Source organism: Drosophila yakuba, chromosome 4, assembly GCF_016746365.2.
Source record: "Drosophila yakuba strain Tai18E2 chromosome 4, Prin_Dyak_Tai18E2_2.1, whole genome shotgun sequence".
Lineage (NCBI taxonomy): Eukaryota > Metazoa > Arthropoda > Insecta > Diptera > Drosophilidae > Drosophila > Drosophila yakuba.
The window spans coordinates 1090158-1110684 of record NC_052531.2 but is presented as its reverse complement, the minus strand read 5'-3'; the positions used below and the strand labels follow the sequence as shown (position 1 = coordinate 1110684).

The 20527-nt window shown below is 36.6% G+C and overlaps 2 protein-coding genes across 6 annotated transcripts in view; one reads left to right on the top strand and one right to left on the bottom strand.

The window, feature by feature from the left end:
* LOC6523755 (paired box protein Pax-6) overlaps window positions 1-15112 on the bottom strand; it is a 28417-nt gene extending 13305 nt beyond the window's left edge. For 2 of the 4 annotated variants that reach the window (XM_002099594.3, XM_015191450.2), the window contains exons 1-3: window positions 6911-7729; window positions 4857-5037; window positions 318-555 (exon numbers count right to left, since the gene is read on the bottom strand). In XM_002099594.3, coding sequence (XP_002099630.1) covers window positions 318-555; window positions 4857-5037; window positions 6911-7161 — 670 coding nt within the window. In that variant the 5' untranslated portion in view covers window positions 7162-7729. Of the gene's footprint in view, window positions 1-317; window positions 556-699; window positions 814-4856; window positions 5038-6910; window positions 7730-15080 lie in introns of those variants that run through there. The other 2 variants (XM_039376977.1, XM_015191449.2) reach the window with 2 other exon arrangements.
* LOC6523756 (plexin-A2) overlaps window positions 1-18420 on the top strand; it is a 55499-nt gene extending 37079 nt beyond the window's left edge. Inside the window, exons 10-12 of one of the 2 annotated variants that reach the window (XR_005561913.2) lie at window positions 5483-5618; window positions 15065-15137; window positions 15734-18420. The gene's annotated coding sequence lies outside the window, so the exon portion shown is untranslated. Of the gene's footprint in view, window positions 1-1486; window positions 1694-5482; window positions 5619-15064; window positions 15138-15733 lie in introns of those variants that run through there. The other variant, XM_043207208.1, reaches the window with a different exon arrangement.
* The last annotated feature ends 2107 nt before the right edge of the window (window positions 18421-20527 follow it).

Here is a 20527-nt window from a genome sequence, read left to right as displayed (position 1 = left end):
ACAAATTGTGGTGCAAAAGCAAAACGTTGGTTAGAAAACATTTTAAAACGTTTTGATACCACCATAGGTGATTTTTATATTCTCGTTAATATTTGTTATATTTATATTTAACGAATTGCGCGATATCGATAGAGAAACTCTGCCTCGCGATAACAAATTGTGGTGCAATAGCAAAACGTTGGTTAGAAAACATTTTAAAACGTTTTGATACGGTATTGTAAATATATTGTTTAAATATGCATCTTTGCAAAAAATGTATAACAATCAATCTAGCAAATATGAGTATATAATTATTTGTATTCAACATTGGTACTTGCCTCTTTTTTGACTATCATCCCGATTGCCCTGTCCTGGTAAATTGGCCGGAGATGTCACAACGGTAGCTGCTGGTGGTAGAGTTAAATGTGTCGTCGTTGTATTGCTTGGATACCATGCCCATCCGCCCGTTTGGCCATTAAACATGCGAAGCTTTTCATAAACAGATTCATTTTGTTGCTGAGCTTGCTGCTCCTTTTGTGAAGCTAGGTTACGTAAGACTCGGTTAATAGATGAAACCTGCAATTAATCCCAGAATACTGCGTACAATAAAATTCATGAACACAATATGTACATTTCTTAATTGGAAAACAACGTGTACTGAAACAAATATAAAATAACGGCCATCAAAGTCTTATTTACTGACTCTTACAAATGCAATACCTGAAAAGCTAAGTATGATGCCTTATAGAGGTTTAAGTTACTGAAGACCAAAAATATTTCCTACTTCGTTCATGCTTTCTAACTAAACACCTCATGGGTGCGTAACTTTTCGAGCCAACCCCCTTTGCTTTATTTCTGCTTCTTGATTGGCCAACAAATATTTCAGCCAATCCGCTTTTGAGAGCGAGACAGATATGTACACAGAAATCGAAACCAGATTAGATTAGACTATTCTAGTATACTTGTTATTATGATAGCTCGGTTTTCGATTTGAGAGCCCACATCACGCATGTATATACATACATATTTTAATTTTAATACCCGTAAAGCAATAGGGTATAATAGATTCGTATTTAAATATTTAATAGGTATACTTATATATATAGAAAATATCAAAACATTTTGCAAAAGAGTGGGTGTGGCATATGGGGGCGGTTTGTGGGCGTGGCAAAATCAGAAACAAACTTGCGCTGCGTCTTATGTCTCTGGAATCTCATCTATCTTGCTTTTATAGTTCAAACAGACGAAAGGACCAGATCGCCTTTGCTATTGAGCCTGATACATACTTTGAAGTATATTCTATCAAACAAGTATCACAAACTAGTCAGCGATTTGCATAAAACTTGGTCAAAAGTCTTCTTTTTATTGCTTGCAAATCCGGTATTAAAGTCGAGGAACTTGTGTTTTTATCAATTATTTTATCAATTATTAATAGTAACCTTTTCTAAATTTAAAATATTTTTCGGTATTTCGAATTTTACATGGCTTAAAGACATTTTTTTTACAGATTTGTGTATACATGGACAACGTCATTAGAAGACATGAAATATGCCACTTTCACAGTCGCCGAAAGTGCTTGCACGTGCTTGGGCCTTGTTCTTTATTTAACAGAAGGACATTGACGTTGCGATGAAATATGGTTATAATGACTTACTCGCCCATTACATTTGTGAACAAAACATCAAAGAACATCAAATAAACTGAACCACCAGAAGTTGAATCGGTATACATACATATATATATGTGGGGACGGGCTTTTTTAGGTACAAAATTAAGACTATTTAAGTTAAGAACATTTGAAAACATATATGAATTGTTTATTCCATTTTACAATATTGGTGGAAATAAATGCTCACAAATTCGTAAGGGGATTGATCGCATATAATTAATTGAAAGCGTCAGTCTTTCATCGGTTCGAAACATCCAGACTTAAAAACGGTACGAATCAAACAATCATTAAATCACAAAACCTAATCCCCTTGGTATGGTATATTCGCTAGGATTCCGTAAAAAGAAAGCAATATAAATTTGGTTACCTGAATAATGGAAATGTTTTTAGTCGGCTTATTAGTACTCTCTACTTATGCATACTATCGAGAAACCCATTAAACTTGTTAGACGCTGTAGTCGATTTCTCCGACTATCTGATACCCGTTACTCAGCTAGTGGAAGTCCGAAGGAGAAATATCCACAATGACAGTTTTTGGCGGCTTGGGGGCCTTAAGAGTGGGCGTGGCAAAAAACTTTTTGGAAAATGGAGAGAAAATTTCGAAAACTAACAAAAATGTGAAAAATTATCAAACCATAGCGTTGCAAAAAGTTTTTTTTGGGAAATCGATCAAATTTACAATACAAAGGCAAGACAGAGCGCTATAGCCGAGTTCCCCGACTATCTGATACCCGTTACTCAGCTGGTGAAAGTGCGAAGAAGGCTCTTCAACACTGACAGTTTTTGGCGGTTTGTCAGCGTTTGTCAAATTGATAGAAATTTACAAGACTAATACAAAAATAAAAAAATATCAAAACATTTTTCAAAAGTGTGGGCGTGGCAGTTTTGGCCGGTTTGTGGGCGTTAGAGTGGGCGTGGCAGAATGAATCGACAAACTTGCGCTGCTTCTATGTCTCTGGAGTCTGTATGCTTAATCTCAACTTTCTAGCTTTTGTAGTTCCTGAGATCTCAGCGTTCATACGGACGGACAGACGGACGGACATGGCCAGATCGACTCGGCTATTGATCCTGATCAAGAATATATATACTTTATATGGTCGGAAACGCTTCCTTCTGCCTGTTACATACTTTTCAACTAATCTAGTATACCCTTTTACTCTACGAGTAACGGGTATTATGAAAAAATATCAAATTATTTTTCAAAAGTGTGTGCGTGGCTGTTTGTGGGTCCGGTCTTAAAAATCATTAAACCACAAAACATAATCCCCTTGGTAAGGTATATTCGCTATCCTGAATGATTTGGTGAAAAGGATAGCATTATAAGTTTGTTTACCTGAATAATGGAATTGTTTTTATTCGGCTTATTATAAGCAGAGCATACTATTAAGGAACCCATTAAACGCAGAAAAAGCGATGATAGTGTCAAAAATATCCTTTTATAATCCATTTTAAATAGAATGGATTGGTTTTGTCCCGAACATATTTAATCCTCGTACACCGTTGCTTATCGACTTTGAATCTATTATAGCCATTTTAAAATTGGAATTCGCCCTTGACCTTCCTCAAACGTAATCCTTTCAAGCCACCCTTGCCTAAAGACTGCATAAAATACCTTTTTTGAGAGTACAGTACAGAAAATAGCTAGCTTTTAGCTTCCTTTGAGTTATTAAAAATATATATTTTTAGAATTGAGCTCAGCAATAGTACTGTAAAAAACTGTTCACTATACACTATATACAAAGCACTATAAAACCGTTAAGAAGATATGCAGACAATCTTAGTTTCGGCTTTCTAACTATCATGGTTTCCGGGAGTTCGACGTTTGTTTTGTTTTTTTCTGAAAGAAACTTCTGCTTCACTAGAATCCGCTTGCTTAATCTCCTAGATTTATTAGTTCCCGAGATCACAGCGTTCGTACAGACAAATGGAGACGGCATGATAAAGTTTGCTTGTGATCTTGTTTAGGAATATAAGTACATACTTGTTATCGTTTAAAACGCTTCATTCTACCTGATACATAATTTTTAAACGAATATACTCTACAAAGGTATCACACGAGAAATTGCTGGTCACCGTTGATTGCTACGTTAGAGTGAGCGGCCAGATTATTTTAGACATATCGACAAAAACTAGCTAGACAAATAAAAAATAATCTAAACATTTTTTTATCAGGCTGGACGGTCCATCGTTATGAAACAAATTTCTAGTCGAGTTCCCCGACTATCTGATACCCGTTACTCAGCTAGTGGGAGTGCGAAGCAGATATTTGAACACTGAAAGGTTTTGGCGGTTTGTGGGCGTTAGAGTGGCCGTGGAAAAGGGGTTGGGCAAATCGGTAAAAATTTACAAATTTACTTACTAGTGGAAGTGCGAAGGAGAGTCTTAAACACTGACAGTTTTTGGCGGTTTGTGGGCGTTAGAGTGGGTGTGGCAAAAAGTTTGTTGGCAAATCGATAGAAATTAACAAGACCAATACAAAAATGAAAAAAATATCAAAACATTTTTTCAAAAGTGTGGGCGTGGGAGCTTTGGGCGGTTTGTGGGCGTTAGATTGGGCGTGGCATAAAGTTTTTTGGCAAATCGATAGAAATTTACAAGACCAATAAAAAAATGAAAAAATATCATATTATTTTTTAAAAGTCTTCAACACTGACAGTTTTTGGCGGATTGTGGGCGTTAGAGTGGGCGTGGCAACATGAATCGCTGCGTCTATGTCTCTGCAGTCAGTATGCTTAATCTCAATTTTCTAGCTTTTGTAGTTCCTGAGATCTCGACGTTTATACGGTAGGACAGACGGACAGACAGACGGACGGAAATGGCCAAATCGACTCGGCTATTGATCCTGATCAAGAATATATATACTTTATATGGTCGGAAACGCTTCCTTCTGCCTGTTACATACTTTTCAACGAATCTAGTATACCCTTTTACTCTACAAGTAACGGGTATAATAAAAACAAGATGGAACGCTATAGTCGAGTTCTCAGCTAGTGAAAGTGCGAAGGAGAGTCTTCAACACTGACAGTTTTTGCGGTTTGTGGGCGTTAGAATGAGCGTGGCAAAAATTGTGGGCGTGGCAGTTCTAGGCGGTTAGTATACCGTTTTACTCTACGAGGTACGGGTATAATTTAAATTGTTTCTTATCTTAAGTTGGTTAGCACTTTTATTTATAAGTCAAACATATTGTATGGTGCAAAGAAAAACTTACACTTGGAATGTTATCACTATTGCAAACTTGTTCCGATAGCAGTCGGTCTCGTATTTCCCACGCAAATATGCTGGGACATTCCCTTTTGTAATCGGCAATTTTTTGTACGACCGGGGTAGTAGCTACGCGTGGCTTTGAACCACCTATCGCTCGAGGTTTTATTGATCCTGTTTCATAATATCTAAAAATAAAAAGAAGTATATTTACATTTTATCTGAGAATATACATTTATAGTATAGTAGATTTTCGTGCACATTCTGTTTTTTTAATTTTACATAGAACAGCAATTAAAAATCCTATGGGTTTTCAAAAATATCTTTTTTAAAATATAATTTTGATTCTTGTGTAATATAATCAATGAAATGGTTATAAATTTAATAATTACAGCTGATCATCAGCTGTAAGCGGTTAAGCACAACATATGATTTCGAGTTTCTTGAAAAATTTACAAATAAAAGGTATTTTAATACATCTTTGAATTGGTTGGCTCATAGTGCGTTGTGGTAATTAACAACAAGCCCGAGTGAAATAGAATTTGCTACACTCACCCAGATTCAGCCTAACTCCAAATTATATTATATGGATCTGCTTATACCTGTTAACGTTTACATTTTTTAATTGTTTAGGGTACATATCAGAAGCAATACGGACAGGTTTATGGTACGAGTCAATCAAGAAGGGACACACCATGGTATTTAGTACTGTTCTCGAAATCCTTAAAGTGCTAATCCTCAGTGCTAAACGCTGTCAAAGAGTTTAATGGTAAGATAATGCAAACTATCATCAACATTAATTTTCTGTAGATTAAGCACTGACGTAATTTGTGTATGCTGGACATAACAAGTACACATGGAAGTAGTCAAGTACAGCCGCTAATGGGCAAAACGTCGGTATATATAATATAAACTGCCGTACCGATTTGTTTTTTCTACCTGATACTTTGCTCTCTGCTTTTCTGTTAATGGAAACTTAACTAAATATGATTTTTTGCAAATCGTTAGAGTGGGCGTGGCAACATCAGTAGACAAAGTAGACAAATTGCCAAACAACTGGTGTATACCTAAAAAATCAATTTTTTTCACTTTTTATAAATATTCTATAAGATATAGTCCGATCCGGACCGTTCTGACTTACATATACAGTAGAATCCGGTTATAACGACTCCGCTTATAGCGTCAGTCCGGTTATTGCGACGGAAACTCGATGTCTTAGTTGGTCCCCATACAAAGTTATATGAAAGGACCTCCGGTTAGTACGCCTCCGCTTTTAGCGACAAACCGCTTATAAGGACGAGATTTTTCATAAATCAACCGGATATTGCGACGTGCCAAACAAAAAATACAGGAAAATAATGCCAACAAATTTAAGCATCAAACGACTGTTAGAAATGTATGTATCTATCAATGATCAACGTCACAAAAATGTTTACAGCGTGTGTGTGCAGACCTCATTCCATAAGAAGTCCCGTTATATTTCTAGTTTTTTTCTGTTTTTTTTTTTTTAAACCATGTTAATTAATAAAATTGATTAAATTTTGTGTTTGATTAAAAAAATAATTTGTTTTATGTAAAAACACATTACAAACATGGCAACCAAAAAATAAAAAAAAAAAATATTTTTTTTCCACCTTTCTGTTAGTGCGCCCGGGTATAACGACGTAAAATCGTCGGTCCCTTAAAAGTCGCTATAACCGGTTTCTACTGTGTATTACCTGCAGTAGAAAACATTTTTTTTCGGAAAGTGTCATGGCGATTGCCCTAAAACTTAAAAAAATGTCGTGCAGGAACGGACGGGCGACATAGTTGTATCGATAGGTCTACATAGTTTCTTTATATGGACGAAAATGTATCCAATTCTATAAGATAATGATACAAAATAATAACGTTCGTTTTCAAATTTTTACTAAATATCTTAAAATTTTATCAGTCCGTGGATGAAACGCTGAGGTTCTATCATAACGTCGGACTCAGACCTGAGCAATATGTTTTTTTGAGGCTACTGTCTTACTTCCTGTTTGGTTAAGAAAATGTCATTATGCATTCAAAATGCCTCACCTGCCCAAAATTTTGCTTACGCAACCGTTGGAAACTTGCAGTATTCTTGAAATATCACAAGGACGTGCGCCGGAATGAGCCAATTCTACAATTTTTTGACGCGTCGAGTCGGGCAGCGGCCGGCCATTAACATATACGCCGCCCAGCTGATTTATGCCGCTATGTCCCGCCGTGGAGCACCCAAATAGAGTACTCTGCCCTACGGACGAGTGCGGGTGCCCATGCATTATGTGTTCAGTTGTAAGCATCATAATTAATTTGTTTTAATACAGTTGTGGCGATGGAGAATTCGATGATGGTTGACGTGGTCGAATATGATCGTATATTTATTATTGGTATCGCGTATTCAGGAGCAATCCCTTTTTCATTGTTGTTAGAGACGATGGTTTTCGTTGCCCACTTTGTACTTCGTATTAATATCTTCTTCACCTGGTTATCAAACTCCAGACTATCACTTCAATTTGTCATTGCTTATAATTCAGCTACGTCTGACTGTTTAACATGCATCACTTTTTACTTTCCAGGATCTGAACTTTCACTTTGAGTTTGGTTTTTGGTATGCGTATGCTCGATTGTAAGTGTTTAAGCTTGTGTATCATGAATGGTTTTATTGATATGGTCCCGATATTTTCCGCCGTAAGTTCGGGTCCGCAGCCCGGCGGCAGCGCCACGGATGGCGACCTATTTTATTAATCTGGGAATAATTTGCATTCGAAATGATCGAACAGTGACGTAGATATCGGTTTAAGCTTGAACAACAATTTCTTTTGCTAACTGGTTTCAGTGACGAGGTGCGCACTTAGCCAAGCGAAACGTTAATGAGCTCTCATGCGAAAAAACACTGGCAAAAGCAACGGCTAACACATCGGACAGCCATTTTGAAGTCGTTGCTCTTGTCGTCTCTTTTCCTTTGCAGTCATCGATAGCTCACAACGCTGCTGTTTTCCGTGCCTTGAAAAGAGATAGCTATAGTTACTTGACGGACTCATCGTGCGCACATTTGGCGAATAAGAGTTGAGTAGGAGAGAGATGGCTATGGAAGAAAGAAAAGTTCACCCTATCCACTTGAATCTTATTGAAGTTTTGGTTGGTTGTTTAATAAATCGTGGGCAACTTTAACTTTATAGATTTAGCTATAATAACGGTGGCAAATAAAACTGAATTCATATAAACCTAGATGGGCATGTATAAGTCTTATTCGTCTTCGTATGCATATGATTGGATATGATGATATATTATAAACTTTAGTGCTCCCAATCCCTAACATATTTGATTAAAAAACATTTATCAATTATTTTTAAAAATCAAAACTTTCTAAATAATATACAATCTAAACATTTGTCATACTTCTGTTAGTAGAATGTATTTCCATACATTCCATGTTCGTTCCGAACAAAAGACAAATTATTTATTGTCGAAATTGTTAATATGATGTAGGTTGTGTTAATAGGTACATACATATGAACATAAATATGCTTACATAGGTAAAACTATGTATGCACCCTAACAAAAATGTTTGCGTCGAATATGTTTTCAATGTTATTATGTTATATAAATCTAGTAATTGTTTTTATTTATATTTGAGGTGACGGCTTCAAAAAGGAATCCAATAAGCTTTACCTTACCTGAAGCGTGAGCTGCGTCACTTGGGTTTTGTTTTTAAAGTATATTTAATTAAAAATTACCAATTGCGTTTTTGAAAAGTTTGTAGTATTAGTAATGTTATTGTATTGTTGTTTTGTATATATCGTCTGCGTAAACACAGACCGCTAGCGTATTCGAATATTTGTTAAATATTAGTTCGTATTAGTACATACATAATACATATGCAAACACATAACCCATCTACGCTGCTACGTCTGCTTGCATTTACATTTTCGATATCTATTATTTACTGAAATTAAACCACCAAGTAACAGCATTCGAAACCTAAACCACCCCTGAAAAGCCACCACTGAGCTTACTTGCTCTCAACATCCTGTCGGACACGTTTTTTGGATTTTTGAAGTCACACGCATCAACGAATCTATTCCCCCTTCCCCTCGCATTTCCCATTATTTTAGTGCCGGCATCCAGTGTGCTGGGGCTCTTCAAAGGGGAACATTCTTGAATCGCCTTTTTGTCATTCCTATTGCGTGTGCCAAAAACTTCATGGCGCATTGTAGAGGTGACGAATCAGATTTTCCTGGAATGTGTGAAAATACCTTAATTTATATTATTTGGCGTGATGTCTAAACTGCAAAATATTGCACTCATGAAGTTTGCTTTTTCTTGCATACCCACCATCACTTTAAATATATGTTCTAATTTGTAATAAGTTTTTTATGTAATAAGCTCTTAACTAATCTTTGAAATTAGCGAAAGAATTTAACAGATTTCTATATAAATCATATACATTATTTATCACGATGATTAACCGTGTAGCCTCATGCGAGTTGTACTTTGCCTTGAAATGCCGAGATCTTTAAGATTTGTTTTATGCGTTGCAGCGCAATTTTATTTTCATCCGGTCTCACCTATTTTTATACCCGTTACTCGTAGAGAAAAAGGGTCAAGATCTCAGGAACAATAAAAGCTAGAAAGTTAAGACTAAGCATACAGACTCCAGAGACATAGACGCAGCGCAAGTTTGTCGATTCATGTTGCACAATCCACAATCCGCCGAAAACCGTCAGTGTTGAAGACTCTCCATTTCTCTCTCGCACTTCAACTAGCTGAGTAACGGGTATCAGATCGTCGGGGAACTCGACTATAGCGTTTTGTCTTGTTATACCCGTTACTCGTAGAGTAAAGGGTATGTAAAGGGTACATGTAGTTCCTGAGATCTCGACGTTCTTCATCATCATATGGTCGGAAACGCTTCCTTCTGCGTGTTACATATTTTCAACGAGTCTAGTATACCCTTTTACTCTACGAGTAACTAGTATATTGACAATAAATGACTATATAATCGATTATTGGCATGACCATGGCATTTCCAATGGGATTGGCAAGTTAAATAATAAAATTAAATAAAATTTAAAGATTTTTCAAGAGTGGGCGTAACAGATTTGCGCGGCTAATTAATGGTCGCGGCAATGTTCTAAAACAAACTATATATAATATGCATACCTTATCTCATACTCTGATCCTGATCAAGACATAATTTATATAGTTTACAGGGTTGGAAACGCTTCCTAATTTACACTATAGTTTACGAGTAACTGGTAAAAAAAAAACAGAATTTATATGTTTTTAAAGTGCGGCAAGGTTTTTGACAGTGTAGAGAAAAGATGATTAATTATTTTTAAATTTTTTGTAAGTATTTTACTATTAAATTTGTTAAGTTTTAACCAATCAGAGAGAGAACGCAATAGTCGAGTTCCCAGACTATCTGATACCGGTTACTCAGTTAGTGGAAGTGCAAAGGAGAAATTTCAACACTGACAATTTTTTGTGATTTATGTGCGTTAGGGTGGGCGTGGCAAAAATTTTGTTGGCAAAACGATATAAAATTACAAGACTTATAAAAAACTGAAAAAATATCAAAACATTCTTTAAAATTCTGCACTTTTGGGCGGTTTGTAGGCGTTAGAGTGGGCGGGTCAACAAGCTTGCGCTGCGTCTATGTCTCTGAAGTCTGCATGCTTAGTCTCAACTCTCTAGCTTTTATAGTTCATGAGATCTCGGTAGTCGGGGAACTCGACTATAGAGTTCTCTCTTGTTTTGCCTTGAAACAGGCGGTCGAAGGAACCAGCCGAATTTCTCGAAGCGTCATCGAAATATGTAAATGTTGGTCACTGCGTTACGGTCTCAATGCTTTAATTGCAAACGTATAATTCCAAACATTTATCATTTGTTGTTTATTTTCAATGTGGCAAGTGGCGTAGTTGTAAAGCTCATTGTTGTTAAAAAAATAGATTACATAAAAGAAACAAGTGTTACGACTCCCATGTATAATTTTATGGGCATTAAAATGTATAAATAACAATAGGGTTGCCAGCATAGCACTGAAAAAATTAAATTCCTGGCGCATTTTGTTATTTAGATATCTTAAAACCCTTATAACTTAACTTTTTCGAATAGCTGTGCTTTCAGAAAATTGGGAGCTTGGTAGATATGCCAACACTTTATCGGGTCATCGAGATTTATCTGAAAAATTCTTATCACATGTCACAATTTAGTTCCAGTCGGCGATTCGAACAAGCATGCCGAGCACAAAATCAAAGGGAAAAGGGGGATCAGCTGTTATTTTTCACAATACGGTTTCTCCGACTCCAAAATTAATGACACAAAATGAAATGCGGAAAGTGATGCTGTCAACAACACTTGTTGTACTGGATACAGAAGGGCCCGCGCGCTGATTATATTTAATCGAAGACTTCAATTTAAGTAAGCTATTACTAAGATATGTTAAATATCCATTTGAAGAAAATACAATATTTTTATAAATATAAGATATAACCAGAGCGAACGCTAGTCGTTTTTCCCTTCAATCAAATTTCTATTACCAAGCTAGTGGGAGATACCAATGGAAGTTGAAAAGCAAATAAAAATAAAAATAAAATTCAGAATGCTTTGCGTGGCTGCTTTTTGTTTTGGTAAATATTTTTCAAAAGTGTAGGCGTAACGGATTGGATGGTTTTTTGTGGGTTTGAGCGGGCGTTCTGAACAAAATTTAAACTGCAAGCCTAATTTTAACATTCCAGCTCTTATAGTCCCCATGATCCATCGATCCTTATACGGGCAGACAAAGGGACGGACATTGCTAGTGACCCCCTCGTCTAATATTTTATACGGTCGAAAATGCTTTTTAATCTAGTATATTCTACAAGTAACAATTATGATGCAACAGTATCATATCTGGATATATGGAGTCCGATTTGTAGAACAAATACCAGTTGCCGTCGGCGTTCGAGAACTACCGTGAAGGCACCGGCAACATCTTGCCTTAACCCAAAATCCAATTGCTAAAGCTAGGTTTCAGAGCTCACAAATTTAGTTTGGTAATTTTTGCTTGATGCTGCTGTTGCTAAAGCTCCCCTTTTTCTTTTCCAGTCGAATGCCTAATTGCCCAGTGAAGTGGCAGGCCCAGCTACAGCCAAGCGATTTGTGCTTCAGTCTATGTCCCTGATGAGGACAACCATCCACCGCAGCCACGGCTAAATCCTCATTGTAATTGTCATCGTCTTCCTAGGGCGCGCATCACATTGTTGCCTAAATTATTTTGTGTTGTTTATTATTGCATTCGTTGTTAAAATAATGAAACAATGATTTTGTTCATTTCAACACGGTCGAGCGCAGGAAAGTAACGCAGGAATAAACGTAATAACACTATTTGTTCAAGTAAACGGTAAAAATTGTTAGAATAAGTTAAAAATTCAACTGCTAATGCTTAAACATTTTTCAAAAGTGTGGGCGTGGCAGTTTTGGGCGGTTTGTGGGCGTTAGAATAGGTGTGGCAACAAACTTGCGCTGCGTCTATGTCTCGGGAGTCTGTATGCTTAATCTCAACTTTCTAGCTTTTGTAGTTCCTCAGATCTCGACGCTCATACGGACAGACGGGCATGGCCAGATCGACTCCGCTTTGATCCTGATCAAGAATATATCCTGATATAGAATATAAGAATATTAGACTCAATCGCATCTCCCAAAATGCACATTTCCGTACACCTAAGCCTCATATGGCCTTCAAAATGCCAGTAACCAACCTAGAAGTCGCACTACAACTGCCAGGAACAGAAATTGGAAAATTCAGATAAATAAGACCTGGATCAACTGAGTGCGCTAATTTAACTTCATCAGTAGAGATACGCCTACTTTTCATATTGATGCTGAAGTGACGCAAATGTGTGTGGCTCACCAACAATCACGCACGCGTCCATAGACGACACCCCAAACCCAAGTCAAACATACAAAAAGGGTCAGGTCCAGGAGCAGACCGAAATATATTTGTAGAGCTAGGGATGTGTTTCTGGTGGAAGCAAAGAAGCATGACAAGGGAATGAATGCAGCAGGGTTGAGAACTGGGTATGGGTATCCCTTTGATTGTTTTTTGGGATTTTCATTATTTCATCTCAATGGTTTTGAATTCATGAAAATTGCCGAAACATTTGTTGTACAATAATTTAATTTGTTGCCTATGCGAGAAATAGATAAGGTTTAAATTATACTGCTGGCTGTTATAGCATGAATGTGATTTGAGTAGTTAGTACACAAATGTTCTTAAATTATTTTGGTGGCAACAAAACGGATAAATAATAATGGAAATGTTAAACCTCTTCTGACAATTTTAAACTTTATACCGCTGCATCGACTCGGCTCGAATTAGAATATACATATAGAATATACATATATGACATAAAATGGCAAAAAAAATAATGGATAAAAAAATATTACCATTTTAAAACATTTGTGGGTGTGAAATCGAAACTTGCTCAGCGAGGAGTCCCAAAAATCTACATGCTGAATTCAACTTTCTAGATTTTATTTTTCCCGTGATCTCGGCAATTCTACGGACAGACAGGCAGATGACAGATCTATTCGGATAGTAATCCTAATTAAAAATTTATGTGTATACCTTACCTTAACTATTCATTCACCTGATACATACTTTTTAACGAAATAACAAGAGAGAACGCTATAGTCGAGTTCCCCGACTATCTGATACCCGTTACTCAGCTAGTGGAAGGGAGAAGGAGAGTCTTAAACACAGTTTTTGGCGGTTTGTAGGCGTTATAGTGGGCGTGGCAGAAAGGTTTTTGGCAAATCGATAGAATTTTACAAGACTAATAAAAAAATGAAAACATATCAAAACATTTTTCAAGTGTGGGAGTAGCAGCTTTGGGCGGTTTGTGGGCGTTAGAGTGGGCGTGGCAAAAAGTTTTTTAGCAAATCGATAGAAATTTACAAGACCAATACAAAAATGAAAAAAATTTCAAAACATTTTTCAAAAGTGTGGGCGTAGCAGCTTTGGGCGGTTTGTGGGCGTTAGAGTGGGCGTGGCAAAAAGTTTTTTGGCAAATCGATAGAAAATTACAAGACCAATACAAAAATGAAAAAATTTCAAAACATTTTTCAAAAGTGTGGGCGTAGCAGCTTTGGGCGGTTTGTGGGCGTTAGAGTGGGCGTGGCAAAAAGTTCTTTGGCAAAACGATAGAAATTCACAAGACCAATACAAAAATGAAAAAATATCAAAACATTTTTCAAAAGTGTGGGCGTGGCAGTTTTGGGCGGTTTGTGGGCGTTAGAGTGGGCGTGGCAACATGAATCGACAAACTTGCGCTGCGTCTATGTCTCTGGAGTCTGTATGCTTAATCTCAACTTTCTAGCTTTTGTAGTTCCTGAGATCACAGCGTTCATACGGACGGACAGACAGACGGACAGACGGACATGGTCATATCGACTCGGCTATTGGTCCTGATCAAGAATATATATATTGTTTATATGGTCGGAAACCCTTCCTTCTGCCTGTTACATACTTTTCAACGAATCTAGTATACCCTTTTACTCTACGAGTAACGGGTATAATAAAGCCGCATACTCTACGAGTAACGGTTATATGTATAAACCTAATTAAACTGCAAGAAGTGGACGCACTCATTCTTTTTGCATATCAATATCCATCAGCCTACCGAAAGTGATTTAACTAGGAGCATTTATTAAAAAATTATGAGTAATTCCTGTAAACGACGTTTCGTATGGTTCGCGTTAAATCTCGTATCTTCATCTCGTTCGCACTTTTTTCGTTTATATGAGTATATAATTTCATTATAGATCTTAATTTTTTCAACAAATTTAATTTTCAAAAATAAATTCAATAAACCCATACATCAAATTGTGTCACTTGAATGCAGGTGCATTCTACCTTTCCACCAACAGACAATTGTGTTTTTTTTTATCAATTTAACAATGTGTTTAAAAGGAATATGCTGATTGAGAATGAATCTATCACGTTAGATCATCATCATCTATAATTTATCGCGCAGCAGGTAAAGGTCACTTAAGAACACACATGGCGAAACTCATTAGGATAGCAATACATAGGATGCTACATATCCAAGTCAATTTCAAGTAAATCAAGTTATAAATTAATTAAAATTAAATCCAGTGTTAAGCGTTACATATTTAAATTAAGTTTCAATGAACATATTCTCTTGTTATCCCGTTTTTCAGCTACAGCTGCGCTTACCTTCGATGACCACACATTAATCCTCTTTAACACGTGTACCACCTGACATCGATTTATGTAAGTATTCCAGTTTACTTGCAAGAGAAAAAGTAAACGAATGGTAACCTGTCGGAAATAGAGTCAAGGCCAGTACTAAGTAACCTAAATACGTAATGACGAATACACGGCATTTGCATTATTGACTCCAAACTGCCTACTACGTATAGCCATATATTTTCTGAGTTTCATTGGTACAATTGGAATTTGTCTGCTCTAGCACTTGGTAATTGGCAGCCTGGCGACCGCCGATCGATAACAATAAAATTGTTAAAAGCGCAAAATGCCGCAAAGTGTGTAATTTGTTGAGCCCGAAGAGGGAGAACGTCTGACGACGGCGGCTGGAGACTATATTTGAATCATCAATGGCGTGTTTAAGCAGTTTGTCAGCGCCACGTGGCGGAAGGCTGTTTCAGGCGGGCTTTCTAGTTTGCTGGCAGCAGCAGGCGGTGGTGGGTGGCTGGTCGCACTGGTTTAGCGACACTTAAAAAAACTTCCAAAGATTAGAAAAAATTCGCCGGATAGGAGAACTATGCCTATATATACAATCTATTAAACGTATAGAACAATTTTGGTTTTATTCTGACGCTCAATTAAAATTCAAGTTTTTTTTTCAGTGCGGTTGAACGACTGCAAGAGCATCGATTATAAACGAGGATGAGGATGGACGAGGGCCGTGTGCCGGTGATGATGATGATGTAAAGCGTCAGCCCTATTCAAAAACAGCAACTCAAGCAACCTCCACACCCGTAATGCGCTGCTGGAGACGAGGTGCAGTAAATAGAGATTTAAACGCTGTACTGCTTCGGTTGGCCACTTTTCAGCTATGTGTCGCCAACGCAACACAAAGAATTAGCGATAACTCCGTAGCAGTATCCTTTCTGAATAATCATTGCATTTCCATTTAACGAGCAAATTAACAAAATTGATTGATTTTACAGTAAGCTATTTTTACCTCTTAAATTTATCCATCGATATAGGCTTAGATGCGCAGGTTTTAATACCCGCTACTAGTAGAGTTGGAAAGTTCGCAACAGGTAGAAGTGTTTGACCACGTGATCAGGATCACTTTCAGAGCCAAGATTTTTGAACCTATAATGCCTACAAATTGACGCTAGTGTGAAGTCTCGGTAACAGTTGATTTTTCAACTGTATATGTTGTTGGGCTAAATATCCAATCCCAACATAAGGTAAATGTTGTAAGGGCACCTTTAAGATATTATCTTCCTTCGTATAAATGATATTTTATAAACCAGTGTTCCTTTCCTCACAGACCTGTTTAGTTTTAAAATGTTTTATCAAAAAAAATGTTATGCGCTTATTGGTTAAAGTTTCGTTAATGTTGAATGAACTACCTTGGTTTCAAATATATAAAGTAAAGTTGTGCAAGAAGTACTAAAAACATATCTTGTCTTGTCTTCAGTTTTTTTTAATTTGTTGGTTTGTTGGGTATTAAAGGTCTTAATAGTTGGTTTTAGTGATGAACTGTAAATGTACTGCTATACTAAGACATCTTTTCAAAATATATATAATCCAAGTAATAAATTAATAAGCGAGAATAAGCAAATATTAGGAATCAGATTCTGCACGCTCCTTTCTTAATTTCCTGTGCACACGCACACTCTTCCCTTCCCATTACCACTTAATAAGGGCAAGAGCAGTTAGGTCCGAGGATACATATATACACACACTTTTAGTCCCTTGACGAACCCACGGTTACATATTTCCTTCGTGATGGTGCGCAGTTATTTAAAGTAATATTTCCGTATCCGGCAAATAATATGAAACGCGTGTTCCTTCTAAAGGCCTCCGCGTACCGAAGGCCGATCATCGTGGAATTTCGCAGTCAAATTTGTGAATATCGTAATCGTTAGTTTGTTATGCTAATTTTTCTAAAAAGCGAAAGTTTCAATTAAGTTTGTTCTACCGATAAAAGAATGTACTAAAATTGAAACTTTCATCAACGTACTTTTATTTTATTTAAAATCGAATCATACATATATATGTATATGCTATACCTTTAAAAGTACAGCCCATATGTATGTACATATATATAATCGTCCCGCCCTTTAACCGGCGAATACGAACACAAAGATCGTGCACATTTATTCATGCACAAATCCACACACAATGCATAATTTTAATTGTTTGCTTCAAGGGTAGCGCTCAACTCTCCTCACAACACATCCCTAAGTAGGGGTTGGCTAAGGACTATTCTTTTTTTCCATTTATCTATGTAGGGCTCGGGTGTTTAGTGTAACGATTTTGACCTCTTTTGTTTGTTACAAAACCTTGTCGGCATCGGCTGTGGTTTGTAGTAGAATCTCATACTCTTTGTTATCTAAGCTGTACTACAGGCCCGTCTTTCGTTCGTGATCTTCAATTGTTATCTCTTTTGCTTTTTTGTTTGACCTTAATCAGGATAAAATCTGTGGCTGGCGACTTTTTTAGATATTTCTTAGGTAATAACAAAAACTTCAAGCTGCTGATATCGAGTAGTGAGGTCGAGATTCTCGTCGAAGGCATAGAGACCCTTTTGTTAAAGGCGACACTCAGATGCGTCAACCATCAGAAACCCGTTACTCAGCTACTCCTACTAGCGAACGAGAAAATTCATTAATCTTTTTGGCATATCGATAAAAATTTTCCAAAATATAATCAAATTTAAAATAAATCAACAAATTTTCAAAAGTGTTGGCGTTGGGGTTATGGGTAGCTTGTGTGCGTTAGAGTAGGCGTGTCCAAAATTTTATGTTAACACATTTTTTACAATTGTGAGTGTGACCGTGTTGGGCTGTTTGGAGGCGTTGAAGTGCGCGTGGAAAATAATATTTGGCAAGCGATTGATATTTGAAAAGCAAATTAAAAAAATTAAAATATTTCAAAACATTTTTCAGAACTTTGGGCGTGGCAGTTTTAAGCGGGTTAATGCGTTAGAGTGGGCGTGCCAACATCAGGAAACCCCTTGCGATGCGTTTTGGAATATGCATGTTTTATCTCGAATTTGTATGTACATACTATGTATATACCTTAGGGAAATAAGTATATGTGTATGATTATTTTTACTGTTTATGAGCCTATATCTTCTATAATCGTAGCTTTTAATCTATTATTGGTATGCAATACTCTACTCTTGCCTTCTGTTCTTACAATGCAAATGCAAAATTCTTCTTTGCTCACCGTTATAGAAAAATTGTGTGCTGCGATTTTTTTTTCTTAGGAAATAAGTATATGTGAACACAAAAGCTTGTGCGCATTTGTCAATCAGCGTGTTATTTGGATCGAGTAAATTGGTGTTAATTGACTGTATTCTAAAGAAAATAAATTAATTACACAAAAATAATATGTAAGTAATCAATTAATCGCATGTAACACTATAAAAAATGCAGTTTTTTTCTAAGAATGCCTCGTGGAACACACTTGTCTGTTGAAGAGCGCGGTCTGATTATGGGTTTGAGCGAAAGTGGCGCCAAAATTTCTGAAATAGCTTCCAGAGTTTCGAGACATCCAAATACGGTTGCAAATTTCTTAAAAAACGTGGAATCTTATGGAAAAGCCGAACGCAGTGGCAGACCCAGTGGCATCGACAAGAGGTGCAAGCGCGAGATTAAGCGTCTAGCTGTTAACAAGCAAATGTCTTGTAACGACATTAAGCGCCATTTGAAGCTCAAAGTGTCTAGGAGACGGGTTCATCAGCTTTTGGCAGAAAATAAGACAGTTAAATAAAGCTCTCGGGTGCCTGTACCAATGCTACTACCACGTCACATAAGCACACGTTTGTCATTTGCCGAAAAATACAAATTTTGGTCCGAAGAATTCCGCAGTGTTATATTTTCGGATGAGAAAAAGTGGAATTTGGATGGCCCAGATGGGTGTCATAAGTATTGGCGTGATTTACGACATCCCCGAGAGACACGACACAAAAGGAACTTTGGCGGCGGATCACTGATGGTTTGGGCTGCTTTTGGATATGCAGGAAAGTCTCGCATTTGTTTTATTCCAACCAAAACAAACTCCGAGATATATACCCAGTTGCTGGAAGAAGAATTAATAGACTTTGCAACGGAGCTTTACGCCGATAACTGGACTTTTCAGCAGGATAACGCTCCAATCCATACATTACGTGCTACAAAAACATTTTTTTCTTCAAAATCTATACCACTTCTGGAGTGGCCAGCGATTAGTCCGGACTTAAACCCTATTGAGGACCTCTGGAGAATTCTTTCAGCAAGAATTTATAAGAATGGACGGCAGTTTGACAATATCAGGCAATTAAAAGACGTTTTGGTTGCAGAGTGGGAGCTAATAAGCAATGAAACTCTCCAAAATTTAGCAGACTCTATGCCAAATCGCATTCATAAGCTTCTTATGGCGAAGGGAAAGCATATAAATTACTAAAATAAAAAACAATAATTGAATACAGAAACAATTAATAAGATTAAGAGAACCAAATGAAAAATACACATATACTTATTTCCTAAAGACTTGTTAAATTCAATTAAATATATTTATAAGTTTCCATTAAACTATGTCTTATTATTATATATTCTGTTAGCGGTTTAAAATGCCTATAAATTAAAAAAAAGCTTGACCGGATTCACTTTGTTGAAAGTATACTTTTTTGGAAAAAAATGCATCCACATATACTTATTTCCCTGAGGTACATACTTTATAAGGTCGGAAACGCGCTTTTCTACCTGTTACATAATTTTCAACAAATCTAGTACATCCATTAACTCTACGGCTAACGGGTATAATAAAAGCAAGAGAGAATGCTATAGTCGAGTCTGCCGAATAACAGATACCCGTTACTCAGCTAGTAAAAAGTGCGAACGAGACATTTTAACATTTTTTGGAATACTGGAAATATTGGAAAAATTTAAGGAAATAAAAAAATTTAACATTTTTAAAATGTGTAGGCGTGACAGTTTGTGTGATTTATGGGCGTTAGAATGGGAATGGCAAAACGTTTTTGCAAATCAATAGAAAATTTACAAGACTCATAAAAAATATCAAAACATTTTTTCAAAAGTGTGGGTGTGGCAGTTTTGGGTTTTTGGGCGTTAGAGTGGGCGTGACAACATTTGGATCTTGCGCTGCGTCTTTGTTTTTGGGATCTGCATGTCCAATCTTAAGTTTCTAGCTCTTATTTTCCCGGATCTCGACGTTCATATACATATACATAAATATACATATAGGGTCGGTAACGCTTCCTTCTACTTTTAAGAGAATCTAAGCACCAGGCAATATTATTAAAAACGGGAAGGCTATATATTTACATTAAAATATTTCCATTAACGACTGTATACGTTTTTGAGCTGTTAGGATAGATATTTATTTTGAAGTAATATTCAAAATCAATAAATAATCTCTTTGATATCTTTAGTTGTATGTATCTAGATCAATCTTAA